We start from the raw sequence: 20,758 nt of genomic DNA, 5'->3' as shown, positions 1-20,758 counted from the left end.
TGGACTTTTACAAGTGAGGGTCCGCGTCTTGTGCCCTAAGCTAAACTTATACTAATTCACCTTTTATTTTATTGTTAGAGTATTTGGTAAAAGGCTCTCTCTAATATTATAATTTTAACTTTTATTTATTATAAGTTTTATGCCTATTTGGTAAAATTTCAAGTAATAGATAAAATATTTATGAATTTTGGAATATTATATTTTATTTTATGTTACATATATTTGAAAAAGTTCATGTATAGCTCGAGTTGACTTCAACAAAATTGAAAGAAATTTTTACGAGTCTTCCAAAATCTCAAATATGTATAACCCATAAATTTTATCCAAGAAATTCAAAAAATGTTATATTTAATAAAATAATCAATAATTTTGAATGTTATAATTCATGCAATTATAGGAACTTATACACAATTTATTACTCCTAAAATTAAGATAATTGGCAAGATATCTTGAAAAATGATCCGATCAAACATTTTATTCTATTTCGAAACTGATTTACTATTCTTTTAGGTTATTCTCTTATTATCTTTTATGATATTATTGTTATAGTAAATGTAAAACTATTACTACATTCCACTTTATTAGTATTCTATTTTTATTACACATTTTAAGGAGTTTTTGTGTGGATCGTTAGATTTAAATGGATATAAATATAATAACGAGTTTATCTGAGATAAAAAAATATAGAAATATCTAATACATAACCCACACGACTAATTAATGAATATATATGTCGGTATTCAATTTGAATTCCGTACATATTACACTGCCATTCAGTTATCATGTACAATATATAAATAAAATATTTATAAAATAAATCTTGAAATTGAGAAATAATTGAGAATAGCTTTTTACATGTCCACAAAAAGTACCACCATTTTTTTCCCCATTACACCTACATTTAAGATACTAAAAGTCACCAAATATAATATAAAGGATAAAATTTATATTTAAACTATAATAATTTAAATAAATATATCAAAAATGATAATGTAATTAAATAAAAAATATTATAATTTTAATATATAATAAATTTAAAATATTTATTTAAAGAGGGGTCATAAGGTAGTTAAGGTAGTATAAATAACATAGTTATAAGATAAATCTTCAACAATATTTGAGAATAGGTTTTGAAATGAGCACACACACAGCCATCATTTTCTTCCCCGACACCTACATACACACAGTGCCATAATATTTTTTCTCTTACACCTACATTAAAAAACCAGATCAAGTCACCAAAGATGTATCTGAACTATAATTGGCTTAACAGAGACTCAACAAAAGGAATGCTCTAAAGAGAGCACATGCTATTCTGGCAGCACCCTTCCAGAGAGATAAAGAGATAACTCCGATCTCATACCAGCAGCAGCGTTATCAACTGAATCACAAATTTGCTGACGATATTCAGGGTCATTGACATAAGTGATGGGAATTTCTTTTTGCACCTCATCATTCAAATCGATGCTTATATTATGCAGCAGGCAGCAAACAAGAACAATTTCCGGTAACCGATCTTTATCTCGTTGCCCCATCTCTCCATCAATAATCTTCCATGTATCCTTCAGCAGTGATAAGGCCTTTTGTGCCACCTCCCATGTAGCAGTGTGCCTCCTATTGAAGCTTGCCTGATTTTCAGGAAGATTTTTTCCTCTGTATGGAGTCAAGAGCCATGGTAACAAGGGAAACCCTAGATCCCCGACAATATATTCTCTGAGCTCTGTTCCTTCTGGAAGTTTCACTGTTTCCCCATTTAACCTCTTTCCTTCGTTGCAAAGTTTGAAGAAACCTGATTCTTTTAATGCAATGAAGTCGCTTAAACATCCCGGGCACCCAGCAAAAATATCAAGGAATCTCATATCAGGGTCCACGATTGCCTGCAGGATCATACTGTGGTTTTTCTGTTTGTCATACCAGGCCATATTTGATTCGGTCTTACTTGTGGGTAGACGCATTTTGATGTGCGTGGTGTCAATCGCACCACAACAATTTGGGAGTCCTCCGAGTTTCTCAAACTTCGACTTCACCTCTGTCATCTTAGCTCCAGTTGAAGGCCACTGGATATGGTGGATTGCATTTTCTTCCATAGCTTCCACAAACCTCCAAGTTATGTTACTGACAGTTGCTTTGTGTATGTGGAAGGAATGACCGACAGTTTGTATTGATTCACCAGAACTCAACCTTCTCAGAGCAATGGCTACTTGATCCTCAAGAGCTAAAGGCTGCCCATTAAGGTCAGTGAAATTTGAGGAATTTGCTATCATCGCATCCTCCACAAGTGAGCAAATGTACTTAAAAGTCCTTCTCGACATCTTGAAAACTAATTCAAAATTAGCTGAATCCACTGATTTAGACAATGACCCTGCAATACCATACAAAGTGGACAGTTGTCTCAAACCTTTACACTTGGAAATAGGTTATACATATAGACTTGTTGATGAATTTCTAAATTGCAGATGCACTAGTGTGCAACTTTATCCTACGTTTTCCTATTCAGTTCGTGTACCATCCAGTCATATGCAAAACTATGTACATTTCTTGTAACTCATTCCAAACATGTGCAATTCACAAGTCAGAATACATTGTCATATATATAGCAATTAAGGGCTAACACATGGTAATATAATTGAGACGATCCCTGCAAAGAAACATCATGATCATGAAATATCATATAAGACTTAACAAATTAATAATCAGCTACAAGTTCGACAAAACTCAATAACTACATAAAATTTCATAATATCAAATTAAAGCTTTTAGTGAAGACCTGGAAATTTTAAAATTAGTGGTATTAATTTAATATAAGGTATTAAAGCAAAAAATAAGATATCTAATGACATGGGCGCTAAGATATTATGAGCAATAAAGGCCCAAAAGGAAAAAAGTCCACTTATTAAGGCCCATATTTAATTTATTAATTATTTTTGTAAATAATTAGTCAAGCTTAATAGAAGCCCAATTGACATCCACTGTTGAGGTACGTGGGTTGTCAAGGCGCGAGGCCCCAACCTCGTGAGGGCCCAAACTTCTAGCCAAGCTACTCGAAATTAAAGATCAAGAACCTTCTCTAAGAGTTCTACATGGATTTTAACTACTTAGAGATGACTGCCAAGAGTCCCGAATAATCACAAATGACTCCAGATAATGAACAATAAACAATTTTATTATATCTCGAATACCTACTTCCACTCTATCTCAAACTAATGAGATATTTATACGTATAAAGGGCTTTACCCCTCTAAACTAGAATTACGTTTTTACTACAAGCGTAAAGGTACATAGGCATCTCGTAAGGATCCGTTTTAGTCTCGAGACATGAGAGCAGCCATTAATGCACGAAGCTCACCCCTTGTTTTTCATCTATAACATTTGACGCTATCTGTGGGCAAAAAATAAATAAGCATGGCGCGACCGCGAAGATCAGTTCACTTAGAAGTTCATGTTCCATCATCTATCTAGGAGAACACTGGAACACAACCATCACCCATCACTCAAGATCCACCTACCACTAGGGTTACAACTACCGCAATGACCACTATAGAGTCGCTTCCTCCACTAATCTCCTAACGGGTTGGACCCTCAAATGCAGTAGCATTAGAACCTTCCTCTACACTGACCCTCACCGCACACACCCGAAACACACAGAGTTCCAGACTCCATACCTCAGTCCCCTTGACCCTCAACACGATTATGTCGCCGCTTCAAAACATCAATACCTCTGTGATTGAGAACGCCCCTACCTGATTCCATTATTCCACTACCATTATATCTCACCCCCTCTGTAATCAGGGAAGAAACTGAAGACCACATGTTATTGTAGGAAGTGGACTCAACCGACCTGATCCAAGCGGGACGATTGTAGTCACCGACCCCCCCCCCCCAATATATCACTGGATTCACGAATCAAAATGATCTTGGAATAAGACTAAATGATAGGGGGTACTATGAATGATACACAGATAATGAGTCCTCTAACGAGACATATGTAAAGGATGATGTCCCGTCACGAAGAAGGAGAGAACAACAGAATAATCAGGTTCGTAGCAACTAGACCCAGAACAACCCGAGCCAGAGCAACTCTGGTCCCCGAGGAATGTCGAAAGGGAGGGCAACAAGGAGGCACATGAAGTGATATGAATAGGATTCGAGCCTACGAGAAACTAATCGCCCGACTAAAGAGAGATATGTTGCAACACGATGGAAGGCAAGAGCAGCCGGAGAAATTGAAATGAGAACCAACGCTCCACTTATTACCATCGGGGGACCCCGACAACCTAGTCCCACCACTTACGGAGGATATCATAGTTGCAAAGATATCTTGAAAGTTCAAGTTACCACTATAAAGATTTATGATTAAACGGGTGATCCCGTAAATCATGTTCAAAAATTTTTGAATGTATTATTGTTGCACCCGGTGACGGAGGCCATCAACTGTAAGACTTTTCCTCAAACTTTGAGTGGGATGGCTCAATATTGGTATAGCCGACTCCCACCAAATTCTATATCCTTGTTAATAGACCTGAGCAACACTTTTGTAGGTCAGTTTATTGGAAACAAGACTCATGAGAAAAACTCGGTGTCATTAATGAATCTCCACCATGGAAGAAATGAGTCCCTTCGGGAGTACATGAACAGGTTCCGTAAGGAGTCCTTGAAGGTCCCGACCCGACCTAAATTAGAAAGTAACGATGATACTATGCAGCCAGGAATGTCAGATGTCAATTTCTGAAAGTCATTAGCAAAGAAGGCCCCTGAAAGCTGGAATGACTTGCAGAAAAGAGTGGAGAAGTATAAAAAACTGAAGAGATCTTAAGGAGGGCTCAGGATTTTCAAAACTCGGAAAACAATTCTAAGAAACAAAAAACTAATCAAGAGTCGGATGATGCAAATTATTAGTAACTTGAAAAAGGCTTTGTGAAGCCAGTAGTTAGGAATATGTAAGGCATAATACTCTCATATTAATAAATGATGCTATAATTCCTGCCCACAAATAGTTCATTGGGAGATTATTAAAAAAATGCTAGACTTACTTTCTTAAATAAATGCTTTCGTGCATGAAAAATATGATTTATGAAAGAGTAAATGAGATTTATAAGACCTCGATATCAAGAACCCATGAACGTGGACGCGAGAATTTAGTTTAAAATATGTCTACATGGATGTAACATGCATTGAAGTTTTTGAAGACTTCAATGTCAAGAATCAAAGAATGTGGATAGACGAATCTCATTTGATATTTGTCTACCTAAACGTATCATTGAGGTTTACAAGACCTCGACATCAAGAATCCAAGTATGTGGACATGGGGATCGAGAGTTTGAAATTCGTTAATATGGGTGATGTGGACATGGGGATCGAGAGTTTGAAATTCGTTAATATGGGTGCCTATTTCGAACTTTATTTAACCTCAATTTAGGTCGAAGGATGGCCCAACGTCGATGTCAAAACCCTTCAACCGGGGTGAAAAAAATGAGGTTAATTCGACCTCAATTCATGTAGATGAATGAACCCAGGTCGAGACCGAAACTTTTTTGACCTGGGTGAATAAAACGAGCTTTATTCAAAATTAATTTATGTCGAAGGATGAGTCAAGATCGATGTGGAAACCCTTTAACCTAAGTGAACAAAAATAGGTTTATTTAACCTCAACATTGAGAATCCAGGAACAAGGATTTAGGAATCCATATTTTTGTTCGACCTTAACGTCGAGAATCCAGGAAAATGGATGCATGAGTCTAGATATATTGACCCTCAATCCATTTCAAGATTGCTTCAATTTGCACTTCAAAAGAGGTCCATAAATAGTCGTGGATCCTTAATGGAGGATACAAAATATTCTTAAAATTAGAAAATAATTAATTAAATTATTTCATAAAAATAAGTCATAAAACAGGCGAGCTCGAAAAAAGCTCAGTTGAGCCCCCAGTCTATCGATCTGGGAGGAATTGTGGTGCATACTACCAAAACAATTAAAGCCTAAATAAAGTCAAAAAAAATTATTATTGTATAATAATAAAATCTCGGTTGGAATATTTAAGTGAAATTATATCCGAGTGAGAGACCTCTAAAAAAATAAAAATATGGACAAAATGTTTAACCAAAAAATATTATCAAACATTATTAATTTTAGTTAAAAATTATTATTTTAAAATAATGACTAAAAGATTAAATAAAGGAATAAGCATCATCCCTGTACCAATTGAAGCCCTAGTCCCAAGGTAGTTTCAACTCGGTGAAAGAAATAATGAATAAGTCGACCTGAGTGTGGTCGCGCTCCCGCGTCTCTTATAGATTTTGGGTGGCTAAAGTGCAAAATGGTTAAGTTTTATATAGTTTACAATTTAAACTATGCAGTTCAAAAACTTACAAAATAGCCCTTGTAGTTTAAAAACTGATAAAATAGCTTTACAGTTTACAGACTAACCAAAAGGCCCCTACAACTTACAAATTGATAAAACGACTCCTAAAGTTTGCAAATTGACAAATTTACATAAGGATGGACATGAAAGACACTTGACATTCTTATTAGCCATATTTTTTAATTAATCACAACTTATATATTAAATTTTGTAAATATGAATTTTGATCGGAGCAAGTTCCATTTTTACAATTAATTACTAAAGATACCTTATTGGCTGATTTAGAAAGATTTCATCAATAATGAATTAGATTAGACCAAGAACCTGTCATAGAGTTTTGCAACTTCTTCGGATTAGCACGTTATTATAACCAATTTGTTAAAGGATTTCTAATAATAACCTTACCACTTAATCAATTGACATAAAATTATGTGATATTCATTTATTTTTATGCTAATGAGAAAACATAATAGAAATTAATGAAAAATTAATTTGAGCTCAAGTGTGTATTTTATGCTTGGGTATGAGCTATAAGTTAGCTAATATGATGCTTTCAAGTTTGGGTTCAGTTGTGTGTTGATTCAAAATGGGAGGTTAATTTCTTGTCAACCAATATAGCTTATTCTTTAATAAAATATTATTTTATATATGATCTTGATTTAGTTGTAGTTGTGTTTTCTTTTATGGAGACACTATAATTGTAGAAACTTTTAATATTTGTTCTTATCACCAAAGTCTTTAATATAAATTCACTCTCGAAGAACTTAATTAAGGCAACATTGCAACTTAAAGTTGATAAATATTATGATTGTAATATTTTGTATGAGCTATAAGAGGTTAACAAAGTAGTAGATGTTCTGAACATGAAGTTTTAAGAGTTATAGATGCATCATTTACTAATGAGCATATGTTATATTCGGAGTATATATCAAGACTTGACACTCTTTTTCGCCATATATGAAATGGATGTAGTTGAGTTGAATTAAATGTAAGATATTTACTTTGTCAACACCTAAAGATTGTGCATCAAAGACCTTCTAGGTTAGTTGAGCATTAAAATTTTCATTGCATAAATTAGATAACATATCTAAGAATTTGTTTTGATTTCCTTCCATACTCAAATGGTTTGATTTTATTTATTTTATATGTGACACATTGAGTAAATCATCATACATCTCACCTAAATCGTATTATATCTAAAATACAATTGAATTAAACATAGTTGCACGAGTTACTTCACAATTTTGAAATAATTGCCTATAAATTTTGAGGACCATGTTAAGTTTTAGTATTGCATACCATCTATATTCTCATGGTGAAATTGAGTCTATTATTCTGACATTAGAAAATATATTTAAAACTTGTGTCATTGACGTGAAAGGTTTTTGATTAATAATTTTCCCATTTGATGAGGTTGACTTTTAGAATAATTATGAGTCTAGTACCGAGATGGATCTATCTGAGATATGATAAGGTCAAATGAGTCAAATGCCTTTGTACTAAAATTTAATTGGTGAGAGAACACTTGGGCCATCAATGAGAAGATTATATTGGTGAGTGAATCTTTAAATTGTACAATATTGACAATAAATGTATATTATGTATTTGTTAATGATTAACATTCATTAGTTGTTAAAAATTTGTTCAAGGAGGAAAACATAGTACAATTTGTATTGATCCATATATGATATTTGATGTTATTGCCTATCTGTCTCATTAGATATATAGTTATTTTTCAATATAATCCACATATATTATGAACCACAATTTTCAATCAAATGAGATTCATGAAGACTTTTCTTTAAATGAATCTCTAAAATTAGTTTTATATACAAAAGTTAAAGTATTATCAGTTTTTGCAATTGAACAAAGTTTTAGAAGAGATCAGTTGTGTTATCAACTCATTAGGATGAAGGATTTTACACTTTTCTCTATCCATTATTATGACATGTATAATATTTGTTTAATCTATGCATGTAGAAACTGGACATTGGAATTTTATAGTAATTCGGTTGTTTCATAAAAATAATAATAATATTCCTATTAATTAGTTATTTTTCTTTACTTAACATTTTATAAACTTGGTTTTTTATGTACAACATATGTCAAAGTCCATATTATTCAAATTTTAATGTAAGTGTGTTCAAAATTTCTTTGTGTGGTTGCCTTCAAAATTAGGTCCTCATTACGTTATTAAATATCGTAAAATTAATATTATGTTGAACAATATGAGTTAGAAAGGCTTCTAACATCCTCTTTATTTATACCCATTGAAGAATCTATAAACTTTTATTATCTATTAACTTGAAATTGTTGTTAATTGATTATTAATTGAGTTGATTTCTTACATTTTTGAAAGTTCACATCTATGTCTTTGTTGGATTGTTAATATTAAATTTTATCAATTATAGGAGATCTTTGAATTATCTTAATTTGTTTTATTATAAACAAATTGAGATTAGATAATTTTTATTGTCTAATTGTGTTCCTCTTGCTATATGATTGAGAGTTATTGTTGGGAATGCTAGGCTGACCATAAATCGGTAATAGTATATGATATTATTGGCTTTAGACTATGTTAGCTTGTTAATTCTAAATTTTATCAATTATAATAGATATTCTAATTATCTTGACTTTTTATCATAACAAAATTGAGTTTAGATAATTTTCATTGTATAATTTTGTTCCTCTTACTACATTAATAAGTATTCAGAATGTTAGGCTAGTCATAACTACAAAATAGTATATGATATTGTCCGGTTTGGATCTTACACATGGTCTATTATTGGAATTTTACAACTGATATGGACAACTCTTAACCATGATTTCTTCAAAAACATTTGAACTTTACAAATTCATCTATCATAAGTACTTACAGAATTCTTCTCATCCTTTCAATTTTAGAGTCTTTGAAAAATGTACTGTAAATTACGGATTTCTCTTTTTTAAAGTATAATCTATGGCACAATAACATTGGTATTACTAGAACTCTCTATTGTTATCTTCCTATTCATGAATCCAATTAAAATGATTTATTGAAATTTTTTATATAATTAAATTGTTTTTCATTTTCCACATTCTTCGACAATTTCTAATTTATATTGATTTGCTATTCTTGATTGAGTTGGAACTCATAAATTGTTAGTGAAGTTTTTACTCTTCCATTCCATTCCAATTCAATTATTGTTATTATTGTAGTCTTATGTGTGAAATGAGGTGTGATGCATTCTTATATTTAATAAGATAACATTTGATAAGATATTTTAATTTGATTATTTTAATTGTAGCTCTTTCTGTGAAATAGGTGTCATGCATCTTGCATTTAATAAGATAATATTTAATAATTCTTTGAGAAAAAAGATAATATTTAATAATAAAATATTTTAATTCAACTATTATCATTGCACTCCTATCTCTGAAATGAGGTGTGATGCATTCTAGCATTTAATAAGATAACATTTATTAAGATAGACATAACCCATCACCCGATTCAATACCATCGATCTTTGAAAAACACCCAATTAAGGATCTAAAATGAGAATTGGAAATCCCAATATACTCAAAGTCTCAAACTATAAGGTTGTGGTGGTGGTCTACTCTTGCTAGGTTTATATTAAGTTGTACAGCGATATATCAATTCAACAAACATACATACATACCACGAAGCCTCTTGGAGAATTGGTCCCACCAATTGAAGGACCCAGATCCAGATGGCAGAGAAGCCTGAAAATTAGGGCCAGCATTCTTTTCAACCTCCTCAGTAAACTCCTTCTCTTGTTTCCCCTTTCTCGTCAACCCTTTCGAAGGTGGTGCCATCTGCAGACAACTGTATGTACAGACTTGCAAAATTTGTAAAGAAATTAGTAATATCTGTATTGTGCCGCTGAGATATATAGCAGACTTTTACAAGGGTGATGATCTAGGCAAAACTTATAATAAAGTCACGTGCCCCTTTTATTTGGGCCCCTACATTTACATCAAGCCCACCAATTAAAATCCAATAAACTCATTAAATTTAGTGTATAATGTGTACATGTGACACACACCAGAAAGATCCTTATTCTTTTATTAGGAAATTGGTAAAGAAATTTCTTTCCAATAGCACTATTTTAACTTTTAATTATTATAATTATTATGCTTGAATATTTTAACTAATAAATAAGATGTTTATGAATTTTAACCATAATTTTATTTTGTTAACTTTAAAAAAGTCTGCCTACCATTGCCCTTGTTATCCATCCAGCTTAAGGCTTCTTTGATGCCATTGCTTCAGCGAGAACTGGCGATACTAACTGAGGATAAAAGAATGACCTTGCTTTAATCAACATCCCTTCAGAGTTTCTAGCCACTAATCTGAAACGAACACCACCACGGTCCTCAAACACAGCTGCATCAACAGATATCTTAACTTCGTTTGGTTGGGGCTTAACCCATTTGGTAGCTCCATCTCCCTCGAATGAAGGTTGAAGAGGAGTCACAAACGATACTGGATTATATTCCATTGTGTAAGATACTGCATTGCTGTTGCTACTGTTCTGTTAATTAACCGTCGTTGTTTGATTCCAGACCAGCTCATTCCTTGATCTCCAGATTGACCAACATAATTAGGACAATTCAATTTGCTAATGTTACATTACTTGTTTTTTGGTATATATCTAACTTGTTTTTTAAGCTAATAAAGTAATCTCCAACGTTATTTTAGAATTCAAATATCAAATTAGTATAATCGAACCATACTTGCACTGTTTTAACCTCATACATTTTAATTTACTCAATATCTGCCGTGATATAGCTAACAATTCAGTTGAATATGCTCAAGCTCATTTAAAATTCACATTAAAATCACATGAAGTTTAAATGAATTCTTCAATTTTAGATTGTGTGCTCCAAAACTTTCAAAAACTTAATTGAATCCGGTCTAAATTTAGTTAACAAATTAAAATCGCAACTAACTACGCCTAAATTTTACTTAAATCTGAATACATTATTATATCCAGGAGTTTCAGATCCAAAACATATCTATATACAATCTAACTTTAATGCACAGGTCCCTTAAGAGCAGTATAAAATCTCTTGCAAGGTTTAGCTGGGCAAATTATAACCGACCTTACCATTTTAAAGGTGATAGCTATATATGGAGAGATTACCACCTGAAATCAACACCAGAATCCTGATAGGCTTTCCAATCAAAACACTTAAGCCAATTGAAATGTGTATCAAGATCATTTAACACCTTTCTCAAATCTCACCAATTCATCGAACTCCACCGCCAGCATTCCTCCTCAGCAGATGGTGTAAAGGTACTGCTTGTAGCTGCCAACACCAGTCTCCACACTTTGACCATATTGGCAAAGACTTTTATCTGGTCCACTACCTCTTCCCACTTAGGAAGATTCTAGGCATCCACATCCCTAGTCAATTCTGGAGCATTCCAATATTATAGACTGATATGATTTTTCCAGAATTTACTATAGATCCATAACTACATACAGAGAACACCCTGGATTCTTGAGGAAGCTTTTACACTCTTCATGATACGTCATGAGCTTCTCTATTATTCTAGTAGGCTCTTAAACATATATTGCTCTCTTCTTTAACCAATCTATCAAAATCACTTTATGTATCTATGTATATCCTGTTTTAATCTTGATCTAATAATCCGTCAAGCAGCAACCTTTGAAGATCATCCAAATCTTCCGGTCCAAGGTTTTCAAACCCCAACTTGCCAACCAAGCAGCCAAACATAACATTACTAAGATCGATTTTGCTTTTTATGCTCACTAATTTCTAGAGGTCGTCTTTGTGCAGTAATTTTTAGCAATTCTTCACTACTAGAAATTTGTCAATAGACATCAATTTTTAGCCGTTGTCTATTGACCATTGCAACCGATGTTGCTGTTGGTGATGTCTATGTGACAGTCATTAGACATCGATTTTCGGCCGTTGTCTATGTTCGTTATCACATCAGTTTTAACTAATAGATTGATGTTTGATTATCTAATTTCTTTTGATCACACATGCCCTTGGTTTCTCATGTGTGGTGGATGCTACAAAAGATGAAAAACAGTTTTTCCTAAAGCATGGGAGACAACTTTGAGTTTAAGTTGATTTTGATTTATGAAACAGTTTTATGTCTTGTTCTGACCAATAAGCTGTGCAACAGCAATATCAAACTCGCCCTTAATTACACAATAGAGATATTATAAAAAAAATCTAACAAACTTAGTTAGTTCACTACAACAAACTGGGGTTTTTACGACGGATTTTAATACTAAATCCGTCGTAAATGGTAGTTATTATGACGAAATATTTCCGTCGCTTTTGCCCGCGTCTTAAGTTCAAGTTTTGATCGCATGTATAAATTTAGTCACAAGATAACAATTGCGTCGTAATTTAATATAAGGGTGGGGTCCACCCAAAAGTTACGACCGAAAAAGCGTTGCACTTTAAGGATGGGTCCCAGCAAGCTATTTTCTTTCTGAACTTACGATATAATACTTTCTAACGTAAAATTGTTACCTTGCGACGGAAAAAACGTCGCAATTTAAGGATGGGTCCCATCTAGCTATTTTCTTTATGAACTTAGGACATAAAACTTTCTATCGTAAAATTGTTACCTTGCGATGGAAAAAACGTTGGACTTTAAGGATGGGTCCCAACTATCTATTTTCTTTCTAAACTTACAATATAATATTTTCGTCGTAAAATAGTTACCACGTGACAGAAAAAGTGTCGCACTTTAAGGATGGGTCCCAACTAGCTATTTTTTTTCTAAACTTACAACAGAATATCCGTAAGTTTGGAATCCCTAATTAATAATTCTGTCGTAAGTTTGGGATCCCTGATTTTTGTACTTATTGTTTATCCTAGTTTCTCGCCATTATTTTGGCATCCAAAAATACACACACATATAAACTTGCTCAAACATGTAATCAAACTTTTGAAATGTCAAAATGTAAACATATTCATAAACACGCAACGACATATTCATACAGAAAATGCCAAAATGTAAATATTTGTTACAAAAGTTTGTTTATGGCTCCATGCCATCGTATAGAAGCTACAAAAGCTACACTGTTTCTTACATTTACTACAAACGTTCAACCCTCGATCACAGGACCGCCTTTAGATCTAATATTAGGTGGTGGGCGGAGTTCAGGATATTCGGACTCCATACTAGACCCCTGTCTTTAGATCTAATATTAGGTGGTGGGCGGAGTTCAGAATATTCGGACTCCGTACTAGACCCCCCGTCCTCACGTCGGCCTCTGCAATGCCCTTCCCTTGAGAATTTACATATGCGACTTCAAGGAAATAGTAAAGAGATTATAAGAATATAAATAAAATGAATGTGTGTATGTTGTAAATTGAAACTAGATTTGCTATTAAGAATTTCAAGAAAAAAATGTGATGTCGATTCAAGCAGCAAGCTAGTAGGTCTATTAAAGGTGTTTGTGTCTACAGTATATATAACAAACAGAAATACTACAGAGACAATAAGAATATACTCTCTCTGTTTTTTAATATTTTATGTTTGACTTTTTGGCACACACTTTTTAAGTGCTGTGATCGGGTAGTTAAAAATATTATTTTTTAAATTTTTTCTAAATAAAAAATATGTAATCAAAATTTTAATTCACAACAAAAATCATTTAAAAATAATAATTTTTACTATCCGGTCAACCCACCTAAAGTTACGTGCCCAAATCAAAAGTGATATAAAAAAAAACAGAGGGAGTACATAACATATTTTGTGATTCGTTTTCCGGTTTGATAGGTCTGGCAGGACATTATATTTCTACTCGCATATATAGTTATTATTAATTTTGAGCTTTTACCTCAATTACTAAGGGGCCGTTTAGGAAAACTTAAAACAAGTGACTTCTTGCTTAAATCAGAGAAGTGGAGCAGAAGTGAGAAATAAATAAGTTAATAAAGTATTTGAAAAAAAAACAGAAGCTGTGAGAGAGAAGATAGGAATCTCATCTTCTTAAACGTGCTTCTACCCATTTACACAAACGGATCAAGAAAAGCAGAAGCCAAAAGTTCTGGCAAACAAACCGGCCCTAAATTTCATAGCATTAAATCAACAAATTGAAAGGATATTTTCTTTTCGCATATGCTTACGAAATGTCATTCGACTTACCAAGTCAACTCGTGACGTTTGTTTGCACCGAAAACCAATGTCTAAGATTGTGACATTTTGAATAACCTGTTTTAGGGGCGAAAATGGAAATTTTCTGTTTTAAATTGACAGCTATCGACTGGTCGGAGCTTAAAATTCGCTCCAAAAGACATATTATTTTACATTTATTATCCTCTCTGAAATGCATATATTTATCTAAAATATTTAACATCCGACGGAATACTAATGATGAAATTTAGAACATATATTATTTTTCATTTATTTTCCATTCTGAAATGCATATATTTATCTAAAATATATAACTCCCGGCGGCATACTTACGATGGAAATCAAAACATGTAATTTTTCATTTACTTTCTGTTCAGAAATGCATATATTTATCTAAAATATCTAACTTGCGACGGTATCCTTACGACGGAATTCAAATCATATTATTTTTCATTTATTTTCAGTTCTGAAATGCATATATTTATCTAAAATACTTAACTTATGATGGTATACTTACGACGGAAACTAAGCAGGAAACATTGATTATATTTTACTTATTTGTGCCAAAAAAATGACCATAGCTTATGACCCCGTCATAAATTCACGCGCAAAATAAGAAAACCATCGTAATAAATCCGTAGTGTAACTATCAACTAACTGCACCAAAACATATAATAAACAATCTAAATTTATTGCACAGGTCCCTTAATAGCAGTATAAATCTCTTGGAAGGTTTAGTTTAGCTGTGCAAAAATAACCCACCGTAGCATTTTTAAGGTGATAGCTATATATGGAGAGGTTACCACCATAAATCAACACCAAAATCCTGATTGGCTTGTTCATGATATAGCTGCCTACACCAGTCTCCACACTTAATTTGACCATCTTGGATAGAAGACTTTTATCTGGTCCTGTGGTCCACTTGCTCTTCATTTACCTTCAAACCTGGTCAACAATCTCTGGCCTCCCACCAGTCTGGTTGGCTCATGCATGGGCCTAGTATGTTTCCATTACCCTCCAAACAATTGCTCTCTTTTGAATCCGACTACTCGATAATTTCCTGTTTTACCTAGTCCGGGTACATTCGGGTTTTCTAGTTGGCTCAGGGTGTCAGGGTTTGTTTATGTATCCATTACTGGATGATATTGTGAATTGTGATGGTTCATGTAGCCATTTATAAAGATCAAGAATATGCACCGGTGGTGATCAAGGTTTTTCCGGCTAAAGCTGATTCATGAAAGACCTAGCCAGTCAGGATTAGGGTTCCTCTGTGTGATTTTACTTCTGATCATTCAGTTTATGTCAATGGTGTTGCCCACTGGCTAGCCTTGTCTGGTTCGGTAGGCATTACTCCCTCCATCCCAAAATACTAGTCTCATTTCAAGAATTTTTTTATCTCATAATAGTTGTCCATCTCTACATCCAATGCAAATTTATCTACACATTTTCAAATTTACCCTCTTATTTTTTTTCATTTCCAGTGCTAGTTTCTTACACTTATATATATGTCATGAAACTATATTATAATGCAATAAAGAGGGGTAATACTTGAAATATATGATTCAACTAACTTTTCTTGATACGCGTTATATTTCCCAAAGAGACTACTAAAATGGATGGAGGAAGTACATGCTAAAGTGGCCTAGTTTTTCTGAGAGAGTGATCTATGGGTGCAGAATCCAGAGGATTCTTGTGACCGACAACAGGACTTGGTTTAATAGTGAGGAGTTCAAGAAGTATTGTGATGATAATACTTCCCACCTTTAAATCCAACGTGCAGGCCGAGGTGGCAAATTGAATTATCCTAGATGGACTCGAGAAGATGGTTGAACTCTCGAAATCAAATCAGGTGGATGAGTTGTTTCCAATATCTTAGGCATACAGAACTACCAGAAGGTGACTACGGAGGTAACGCCTTTTCTTTTGGCTGATGGAGCCGAAGCAGTAAGACCCCTAGAACTAACCCACGACTCGCCCAGAGTGAAAGCATTTGAGCCGGACGGCAGCTGTGAAGGCATGAGGTTGGCTTTGGACTAATTGATTATGTCTGATATGAAGCGGATGTCAAGATTGTCTGAGTATCAGAAACGGACTCCTTTCTACTACAACATCAGGATGAAGTGGGATGTTAGAGAAAGGAGACTGAGGGCCCGTTTGGGCAAGCTTAAAAGAAGTGACTTCTTGCTTAAACTAAAGAAGTGGAGCAGAAGTGAGAAGTAAATAAGTGAATAAAGTGTTTGGAAAAGAAGCAGAATCTGTGAGAGAGAAGTTAGGATTCTCAGCTTCTTAAAAGTGCTTCTGCTTCTTTACACAAACGGATCAAGAAAAGCAGAAGCCAGAAGCAGAAGCTGCTTCTAGTAAACAAACAGCCCCTGAGTCCTTAGAAAAACTGAGGCCTCTTGAATAGGCAAGAAAAGGGAGTTGGCCCCGAACTGGGAAGGGTCATACTAAGGAGCCAAGAGGGCCTTTAAAAGTATTATTTTTTAAATTTTCTTTTTTTGAATAAAAGTAGGTAAAAGATAGTTTAATTCAGAAAAAGAAAATTTAAAAATAATATATTTAAGTGCCCGGTCAAAGCACATTGAGATGTGTGCAAAAAGTCAAGCGTCATATAAAAAAACAGAGGGAGTATGTATGTACCCATAAACTGTGTTGCCTAAGAGCATCTCCAAGAGGCTCTTCATTTAGGCTCTTAACTTGAGATTTGAGGAGTGAGAGGAAAAATGTTGCTCCAAGAGACTCTTAAGTGGCTCTTAAATCTTAAGAGCCTCATGTTTCTCTCTCCTCTCTCCTCAAAGTTAAGAGCCACCACATAGCTCCTAACTTATTTTTTTACAATAAAAAAATCATTCCCTCCAATTCACCTCCATCTTTCACTCTCTTTTGTTGTAGTGGAGCTCAATATATGAATAAAATATGAAATAGAGAAGAGATGTAGAGAGTATTGTTGGAGTTTACACTCTTAACTTTGTTCTAAATTGCTAAGAGCCATATTTTTTATATTATATTTAGGAGCCAACAAGGAGGCTTTTGGAGATGCTCTAAGTCTCTCATAAGATTGCTTCTTTATATATAAGCATATGTCACTGGGATGGAGCCAATTGAATCCTATATGACCATGCTATTAAACAGAGCAGTTGAATCTTTGCTTGTGCATCATCACGCCAAGCTAGAATAATAACACAAAGAGTAAGATGAAATCAGAATAACATGATCATGAAATAAATAAAAGATTCTTTTGTTCAACTTCAAAATATTTCCTCTGATAATTAGTTTTTCATGCCACTACTTTGTCATTTCAAACTTCATTCCCGCGGATTTTAAATCAAAAATCAAGCTTCGTGTAGCCTAGTATACCTTGTATTCAAGCTCAACAGGTAAATGACGAGATTTTCCAAAGACCAACTTATATGAAGACATTCCAATAAGAATTTTAAAACCTGCTCAAATAAGCCCCAATTAAGTTGATCATCAAGCTTCAAGGACCAATTTTTCTTGAGATTTCCATAGTTTTCTCCAAAATCGACTTTGGCTCACGATTTGAAATATCCAATTGTCACTAGCTTGTGGATGACAAGGAATGCAACTAGTTTATTAAGAATGTGAGAACCCCGTCATTTATAATAGCTCATGGAACTCCAAATCTGGTGAGCACTTGTTTAACTCCAAATCTGGTGAACTTGCTTATACTAGAACTTCTTCACCACTCTAGCATCATTTGCAGGACTGGCAACTGCGATCCACCCACTTGAAGACGTAATCAATGTCCACCAAAATGTACGTTAAAGGCCAATAAGATCACGATTACCAGATATTTACCACTATCTTTATGCTACTATTATTCCCACGATACTTTAAAGCGTGACGACAATGTTTGAGGATATCAAAAATCTCTTTATGCGGTACACATCTTCTCATCATCCCATCGTTTGTAGGGCAGAGGCTCTTACGAAAAGTAATGTTTTGACATCAAAAATGAACTTTTTTCCCTTTCTTGATAACTCAACTCAGGTGGCACAACACCTCCTACTATGTTATTGACTAAATTTCTATGTACCGTGGTGTGGACATGGAGACATTTAGAAGTGATTCTCTGAAAATAATCATCTACCAAGTTTTTAGGGCCTTTCTTATATCGCAAAATCAAACTCTAGAAGTAAGAGTATCCAACGGATCAAACGTGGCTTGGCATATTTTTTGACATGAGGTAATGAAACACAGCATGATCCAGGTAGACAATTACCTTAGATCTCACAAGATAATATCTAAACTTGTCAAAAGAAACACCACTGCGAGTAGCTCTTTCTTAGTAGTAGCGTAATTGACTTGTGCATCATCAAGTGTCTTGCTTGCATAGTAAATCATGTGCATATCTTTGTCCTTTTGTAATCTCAAAACCCGTTGCCTAGTCACTAGCATCACACATAAGCTCAAAATGCAAGCTCCAATATTCTGGGGCTTACATGATAGAAGTAAGCTCCTTCTTTGACATGTTCAAACAAACAAGACAACTCTCGTCAAAATCAAATATAATACTACAGAGCTGACGAGAAATTTTAGAAAAATTCTTGATAAATCGATAGTAAAACCCGGTATTGCCAAAAACTTTCAATCTCCTTCACCAGTGAAGAAATTATGCTTTCATTCGTCCTCTGTTTGATGTACCTCTTGGGTAAGAGAATCTAGTTTAAAAGTTAAAAATTCATCACCTCTGTCAATTGAGCTGACTTATATGAACTTGTGTCAAGTTTACTATTAATATTACTTCCATATGCTACATCCAAGCAAAGACAAACATAAGAATTCATAACTCCATAAGTACTCAAAATCATCAACCTTGTACAAGCTTGTTACGGACACAAGCCTTTTCTTAGTTGGTTTTAAAACTCAGAATTATAATTTATATCACCTTGTTTATTGAGTCTTGTCAGAAGGATATATAGTACTTGAACAAGAGCTTAATAGACGGACTCTCCCATGTAGAGCAGTTTCAAGAAGCTTTTGAAACAATTCCAGAACTGTCTCTATAATAGAACATTTGTGACCAGTGTACCTTTATTGATCTTAAATGACCCATACATTTGAACAAAGTGTTCAGAATGAGATTGTGGATCTTTTCTTTCAATATAACCTTTTAAAGCAAAGTTACTCACCACTGGGATTGATATCGTAGTAAGTTGCAATTATGTCAGGAGTCTTGTGGAGTCTCATAATCCCAGATAGTCACCTTGTCAAGTTAAATTTCACGTTCAATGTCGTGCCTTTTTCGTGACCATATATACTCCCTCCGTCCCATTTTAGTTGTCACATTTCTATTTTTTTTGTTGGTCAAGTTGACTAAATTTTGACCAAAGATTATGAATCAATACTCTTTCATTATTTTAAAAAATTGAAAATTACATCTTAACTTAGATTAAAAGTTATTTCCAATCACATATTTTTTAATTTTATCAATTAATCCAGTCAAACTTTAGTCAATTTGACCGGCACGAAACCAAATGTGACAACTAAAATGAGACGGAAGGAGTATTGATTTGTTCTTTTATTTTTCTTTCTTCTTGCTTCAAAGCTCGAATTTTGGTTCAAATTCAAAATCTCAAACACTTTTAGATCTCTATATATAAGAAGTAAAAGTAACTGAAAAGAAAACACCAATCAGATAAATCTTGATAACAAATTTATTAAAATCTTAATAAACTTAACATTATTACCTTCCCTAGTAGCGGTGTCTATTTGTTGAAGTAAATATATTTTATTCGTTCGCGGAGAATGACCAAATTTGAATATCAAGTATTTTATGTACTTTTTATATCTAGAAATTTGATTGGAAGGTTGTGTATTTTTTTCAATCAACTAAACTAAACTAATGAGCAATTAAAGTTATGAATTTAGGATAAGAGCTTTGTTAATTGAAATTAATGTCAATCAATTGTGATATACGAATCTTTACGTTGTTAAAAATAACTTTTATACCATTTATAAAGTTTTCTCTCAAGATAAAATATATTTCTTACAATTTTTTGTTGATATCACTTTCATGATCAATCAAAACCAAATTATAAGCTATTGTGAACCAAGGACTATGTGTTTCATAACTCGCCTAATATTCTCCAAACTAATTAATTAAGTTATGTCTATCATATCATGAACAACAAGAACTATACATCTCTAAGTTCTTATAATTCCTTAAAATTTAATTAGAGGTTCACAACTCCTATAATTATGTTAAATGCTTAATGACATATTAGCATATGTAGATGAATCA

The 20,758-nt window shown here is 33.5% G+C and overlaps 1 protein-coding gene across 1 annotated transcript; it reads right to left on the bottom strand.

The window, feature by feature from the left end:
* Positions 1-1,310: 1,310 nt before the first annotated feature.
* LOC108217200 (protein ALP1-like) lies at positions 1,311-10,175 on the bottom strand. The gene is made up of 2 exons (XM_017390044.2): positions 10,019-10,175; positions 1,311-2,362 (listed from the first exon to the last, which is right to left on the bottom strand). Exons 1-2 carry the CDS (start codon positions 10,173-10,175, stop codon positions 1,311-1,313), a joined length of 1,209 nt encoding a protein of 402 aa, XP_017245533.2.
* Between the last annotated feature and the right edge of the window lie 10,583 nt (positions 10,176-20,758).

Source organism: Daucus carota, chromosome 4 (genome assembly GCF_001625215.2).
Source record: "Daucus carota subsp. sativus chromosome 4, DH1 v3.0, whole genome shotgun sequence".
In the NCBI taxonomy this organism is placed as follows: domain Eukaryota; kingdom Viridiplantae; phylum Streptophyta; class Magnoliopsida; order Apiales; family Apiaceae; genus Daucus; species Daucus carota.
The sequence above is the reverse complement of the archived record's forward strand: the minus strand, read 5'-3'. Positions and strand labels throughout refer to the sequence as shown.

What these genes read in the sequence shown, in the direction of transcription:
- LOC108217200 (XM_017390044.2), bottom strand. Translation starts at nt 10,175, where the DNA reads ATGGCACCACCTTCGAAAGGGTTGACGAGAAAGGGGAAACAAGAGAAG. An exon ending in ATTCTCCAAGAGGCTTCGTG is followed by an intron (nt 2,363 to 10,018) that starts GTATGTATGTAT and finishes ATGGTATTGCAG; the next exon opens with GGTCATTGTCTAAATCAGTG.